The sequence below is a fragment of the Lucilia sericata genome, unplaced genomic scaffold, assembly GCF_015586225.1.
Source record: "Lucilia sericata isolate MDLA Ls3-8-SP2 unplaced genomic scaffold, ASM1558622v1 Contig000051F_arrow, whole genome shotgun sequence".
Lineage (NCBI taxonomy): Eukaryota > Metazoa > Arthropoda > Insecta > Diptera > Calliphoridae > Lucilia > Lucilia sericata.
Window position 1 is genome coordinate 963,315 of NW_023994087.1, and position 6,008 is coordinate 969,322.

Sequence of the window (6,008 nt, forward strand, 5' to 3'; positions counted from 1 at the left end):
ATTTTTCTTTTTGAATAGAGAGTATAGAAAACAGACGATACGAAAATTTAACATTGTTTGTGGTGAATTTAAACATTTATTTTGCAGCTTGTCTTCTTCCGTGGTGAAAACCAATTTTATTATCAGATTAAGCAACAGTATAAATTTTAAATAAAGTAAGTATATTTAATACTTAATACCCTTAAAGTGGATATTTTTCTTTTCTAACTAACTAATATTTTTTTATTTTTTGCATAGTTGTACTTAATTCTTTAATACTAATATTTTTGAAACCTAACGAAAAATTTTTGGTACATATGTATAAGCACATACATACATATGTATGTACATTAGACCGACTCCAAAAAATGGTGCTTGAGTTACCCCCCTCAAAATATTCGCTGTTATGTAATATGATACCGAAAATATTTTGGGTTTAGTGTTGTCCGTTCGTGAGCTGTACACTTTTCAAGAAAATATCCTATGGGGGATGCGATTTTTCATGTTGAATTCAATATTTTATGCAGCTTCAAAAAATCTTTGTTTTGTTTTACAATGGGTCCCAAAATATCTTAAGGTTATTGATGGCCGTTAGTGAGATGGACCGGATAAAAAAATGACCTTTGTAGTTATTTTAAATTTTACAGTTTTTCTTAAACAAAATATACAATATGTGGTATCATTTGATTTTTTGGAATATGACAATTATGAGGATTAGCACATCATTGGACGCGACTTTAAGCCCCCTTTCAAATGATACCCCATATTGAATATACTGTTTCAAAACAAAACTAAATTTAAACAAAAATTCAAAAATTCCTTTTTCAATATAATGCATGGAAGAAAGAGACATTTTTATACCCTACACCACTTTAGTGGGGAGGGTATATTGGATTTGTGCTGGTTTGTAAATTACAAAAATATTCGTCGTAGACCCATCTTAAAGTATACCAATCGGCTTAGAATCGTTTTCTGGGTCGATTAAGCTATGTCCGTCCGTCCGTCTGGCTGGCTGTCCATGTAAACCTTGTGCGCAAGGTACAAGTCGCAATTTTCAAGATAATTGGATGAAATTTGGCACGCACGTTTTATTTGACCTAAGGATGAATCCTATTGAAAATGGTTAAAATCGGTCCATTATTTCACCTAGCCCCCATAGAACAGGTCCCCCGAAAAGGGCTTCTGAGCTCATAATTTTGTTAAATATGCAGATATATCGATAAAATACGGCACAAATAAGTTTTATAGAAGTCTTGATGACCCTGCCAAATTTCATAAAGTTCGGGCCCCATCTGACCCTAGCTCCCATACAAAGTCCCCTTCAGAAAATTACTTGAATGTCCCAAATTAACTTAGAAACACAAATATCGCGATGAAATTCAGTACAATAAAATAATATGTAAATATAAATATATTCACAAAATTTTATCGGGCTTGGTCCATATTTGCCCCTAGCCCCCATATACAGCCTCTTTCAGAAAATTAGTTTTTCATCCATAAATTGCTTAAATGTATCGGAACAAGGGAATATTGAAGATAAATGCTTTATTATGAAAAATAAATCACATTTAATATTCTTAACTGGTGTAGGGTATCATATGGTCGGCCACGCCCGACTATACTATCTTACTTGTTATATTAATAATAGTTTTAATTTTATTTAGTTTTTTGTCTCTCCTGTAAAATTTTGAAGTGATGTTACGCCCTTTTGCATTTCAGGTGACGAAATATTTTTATGAAAAATTTTAAGAATTAGTAACAACTTTTAGTTATTGAACTAAAATAAAACACACTTGTTTGACGAATTTTAATTTATATTATCAGATTGATTTCGACAAATCGATGTAATAAATACACTATCAATTAAATCGAAAAAATAATTAATAATTGTTTTCGATTCAATTATTAAGTTTAGTTTATTGTGAATATGTATTTTATTTTACTGTGAATACGACAAATTGTTATTTATTAAACATTAATATTTCTGATACCTATTAAAGGTTTTTTTTTTTAATTTAATAAAAGTAGTAATAAATTGTTAAATTTCGAATTTTTTATATTTAATCTTCAATGTATTCAAATGGCTCTGGTGGTTCAGGCTCTTTGACATCATCATTCTTGGGGCCATAGGCAGCTACAGGTTCAACCAATTTTTGTTCTTTAGTTTTTCCAGTGTGTTGCATGACAATTATACCACCAATTGTAACATCCTTAAGAGGCACATATGACTGATTTTCAGCAACACTCAAAACCTTGAGTTGCTGGCGCATGACGCGAGCTGGATTTTCTAGAATTTCAAATTTAGGTTCCTTTTCTTGTTTTTCTTTCTCGTCTTTCTTGTCTTTTTCTTTCTCGGACGAAGACTCAGGTTTGTCCTTATCCTTTTCGTCGTCTTTCTTCAAGTCTACCTTCTTTTTTTGTTTGTCATCGGTCTTGTCCATTTTCTCGTCAGATTTGGTCTTCTCATCCTCTTTTTTGGAGCTTGAAGTAGCAGAATCCTTATTTTCCTCATCAACATCCATCTTTTCTTCTTCTTTCTTATCAGCAGTCTCGCGACGTTTTTGTCGTGCAGCAATGGAAAGAACAGCTGTAGCAACTTTTTCGCGCTCTTCAGACTTTTTCTCTTCAAGTGGTGCCGGATATGCATACATTGATGGTCTGGCGGACGATTTGAATTTCATTTGGGGCATTTTCAAGTCGGAATTGAGGCCAATCACGCAGGTTGGTATAAATGCCAAAGATAGGGCATGAGCTAATGGGAACCAATACCAGTATTGGGTGAATACGAGCGAACCAACAACAGCTTGTAAATTGGTGTGGCCAGTACGCGATTGCAATGAAAGAGTGCAATTTCTTCCACCCGCATCAATTATTCCTTGGGCCAAAATTGCACCAAACTTAGCCATTACATCTTCATGCTTATTACAAATAACCTCGTCGTATAGGGAACGGAAAAACGAAGTCTTAGAGCAAGTCTGATCGGTATGTTGGATTAAAATCATGGCCGAAGCAATTAACGCCCCTTGGCGTACAAAATTAACTGGATCTAATCTTGCCATAGGCTCCAATAAAGCGATAGCATCCCTTAAACCAGTGCCGGCGCATGCTATTCCCAAAGCCATAGCTGCACCGTAACGAACATGAGGGTTATACGATTCAGCTAATAGACTAACGACAGAAGGGCATTGTTCAGGAGTGCGGAAAAGTATGAAACCTATAGCTGTTACAGCTGCACGACGCACATCATCGTTGACATCGGAGACAGCGACATGCAAGAGTTTTCGAATAGCTTTATTACTACCAGTTCCATTATAAGCCATCGCAATCGTATACATTCCCGACCGCCTGAGAACTGGATCTTTATCAGTTGAAAGACTGGTAATTAGTGGATCAGCTTCCTCTAAGCGTGCAAACATTGTAAGTGAAATGCCAACAGCAAGACCCCGTAAAATTTTTTCATGTTGAGTTTCTTGTGCATATGAAACCATGTCCTCAATAGCTTGTGCATTCTTAGAACCCAACATAACCATACCCATTGCGATACCAGCAGCTTCGCCCGTAACAGCATCGTCTTGATACAAATTAAATTTCAGTTGTTCATAGAGATCCTGTCGATGGGTACCCATGGCAGCTAAGCCCAGACCCAAACAACCACCATGACGAACATTCTCATTTTGTGCATCTTTTAACTGTTGCAATAAATAATCAATGATATTGGCTCCATGATTAGCGTGAATTAAACCTAGAGCATATAGGCCACCGCCTTCAGAATAACCAGAGCTAGGTCCAGCTTCTTTAGGCAGATAGCTTTGCATTAAGGCCAATGAATCTTTTTCATGTCCGCGATGTATTACACCTAGTGAGGCAGTCGCCGTTAGCTTTGCCCAGTTAGTTGCGCGTGCTAACCAATCGAGATTATCACGTAAAAATTGATCAGAAGTTGTGCCACTGTGCATAAAGCCATTGGCAATAACAGTAGCAGTGTGACAAATAGATACTCGTACTGCCTCTTTAGTAGCTCGTAAAATTTGCAAATCCGCGTGGTTACTACGTATAAGAAATTGCAATTGCAAATCAATCGTAACCTCGCCAGAAAGAATAGATATCAGTTTTTCAATATTTTTCTGATGGGCTTTCTCAGAGTCATTTAAGGAATCGACGGTACGTTCAACTTTGACATCGGCTGTATGTAAAAATGAAAAGAAAAAAATATATATACATATTTTATTCCAGTTCGTATATATTTTACACGACAAAAGTACCTTCAGGCTCTTCCGTTTTTTCAATTTCATCCTTGGCTTTTTCTTCGTCGGTTTTTGAGGAGCTGGTAGTACCTTGAGGTTTGAAAGTACTTGGAAGGGCAGTGGGAATGGGTGCGGTTTCCTTGAGTGCCTGCAAGACGTTGCCCAAAAATTCTTGAGTTGCGGATTCATATAAATCAAATGCAATTTGATAAGCCATCAAGTTATTGGACTCCTTAGATGATCTTGTAAGATTATCTAATACTTCGGCCACGGCCAGAGGATCTTCCAAGAAAATTAAACACTGACACATATTTACATAATCTGGAACACCTAAATCACGATAAAGTCCCACCAAACAACGTAATACTTCATTGCGGAAACCACGATTTTGTATTAAGGACATGGTCACGTTGTAAGCGTATGCCAGCATACCGCTAACATCGTCCGACTTCATGATTGAAACCTCAAATATATCCATACGTCTAGTTTCCAATGCAATACCTAAAGCTTGACGATATTGTCCATCATCTAAGCAGCGTTGAATCATTCGGTTAACAATTGCTTCCAAGCGTGCATCAACAGGCTTAGCTTCCTTTGGAGTCTCAATGAAAGCAACTCTTTGAGCGATGTAAAAATCAATGCATTTGGCAATGATTGTTTCTGTGTACTCATTCCGAGCATTAACATCAAACAAATCGCCAGCTCCTAAGGCATAGGTGAGCGCATCTTCGAATGAACCCAAATGATAGAAAACTTTCGAAGCTACCATACCAGCTAATTTATTTTCTGGAAAAGTTCTATCTTCATGCAGCATTTCGATTTTTTCAATAGACTCGGAAATTTCTGGCCAAAATTCATCGACTATATGATCTAGCTTCTTCAAAGCGAACACCTTCAAATCAGGCATTGGCTCATCGAGCAGCGATATTATACCGGCAGCGGAAGTAAGACTCATTTTGCGGAGTTGTCTGTAACAAAAGAAAACCAGTCAAATAAAAAAAAGAAAAAAATTGCAGTTTTTAACTAACCTCAATATTTTACTATATTTTCAATGCTTCTTATGTTTTTGCTCACACAACTTTTAACTTGATTCTAACAAAAGAAAAGTGAAAAGTATTAATATTTTTTTAATATTTATATTTATTTAAAATTTTTTCCCACAGTAATGACGATGCCAAAAATTGTTTTTTTTTTCAGTTTAAGAAAATGCAAAATCACTTTTGTTATTTTGAAGTTTGGTATGAGAAATGTCAAATGAAAACAGGGTTGTATTAAATGGCATTAAAGCACACTTAAAAAAAAAACAATATATAATTATAAAAAAAGGATTTAACGTCATTTGGATATCTGGAATCTTTGAAACGGACGAAGCTGGGATATATAGGATTCCAGAATAAATACAAAAAGGGAGTCTGAAAATGAGAAATAGACAAATTACATTTTTGCAAACTAGTTTTTCTTTATTTAGATTTGAAAATTAGTTAAAATTAATAAATATATAATGCAATATTAATTAGGCGAAGCGTATAGTGCAAGGCAAATGTATAAAAAACATGGCACTGCTTACGAAAGTGAAATTTTTTATATGGAATTTGTAAATTTTTTGGTTTAATTTGAACAGTGCAATTGTACCAATTTTCACAACTCTGAGAGGCAGCGTTACCAATTTAGTTGCCTTTGGCGCTAGATTTAGCGTTTTTAACAACCCAATTGGCGCTTTTTTTAAAAAGGTGATAAAGTAGCGCGTTTTACCTATATATGTATTTTGAAAAATCTTAATAACTT

General features: G+C 35.2%; 1 protein-coding gene across 2 annotated transcripts; it reads right to left on the bottom strand.

Annotated features, from left to right (window-relative positions):
- Positions 1-1,775: 1,775 nt before the first annotated feature.
- On the bottom strand, positions 1,776-5,510 carry LOC119615965 (26S proteasome non-ATPase regulatory subunit 1). Of its 2 annotated transcripts, XM_037972038.1 has the most exons (4): positions 5,385-5,469; positions 5,252-5,315; positions 4,242-5,191; positions 1,776-4,162 (listed from the first exon to the last, which is right to left on the bottom strand). In XM_037972038.1, exons 3-4 carry the CDS (start codon positions 5,176-5,178, stop codon positions 2,040-2,042), a joined length of 3,060 nt encoding a protein of 1,019 aa, XP_037827966.1. In that variant the 5' UTR covers positions 5,179-5,191; positions 5,252-5,315; positions 5,385-5,469; the 3' UTR covers positions 1,776-2,039. The 2 variants fall into 2 exon arrangements, with proteins under 2 accessions (XP_037827966.1, XP_037827965.1); XM_037972037.1 differs by having other exon boundaries at positions 5,252-5,510.
- Between the last annotated feature and the right edge of the window lie 498 nt (positions 5,511-6,008).

Bases quoted from the DNA above. Each gene is read 5' to 3' on its own strand.
- LOC119615965 (XM_037972037.1), bottom strand. From the start codon at position 5,178: ATGAGTCTTACTTCCGCTGCCGGTATAATATCGCTGCTCGATGAGCCA. The intron at 4,163-4,241 runs GTACTTTTGTCG...TTTTACATACAG, and splicing joins AAAAACGGAAGAGCCTGAAG to CCGATGTCAAAGTTGAACGT.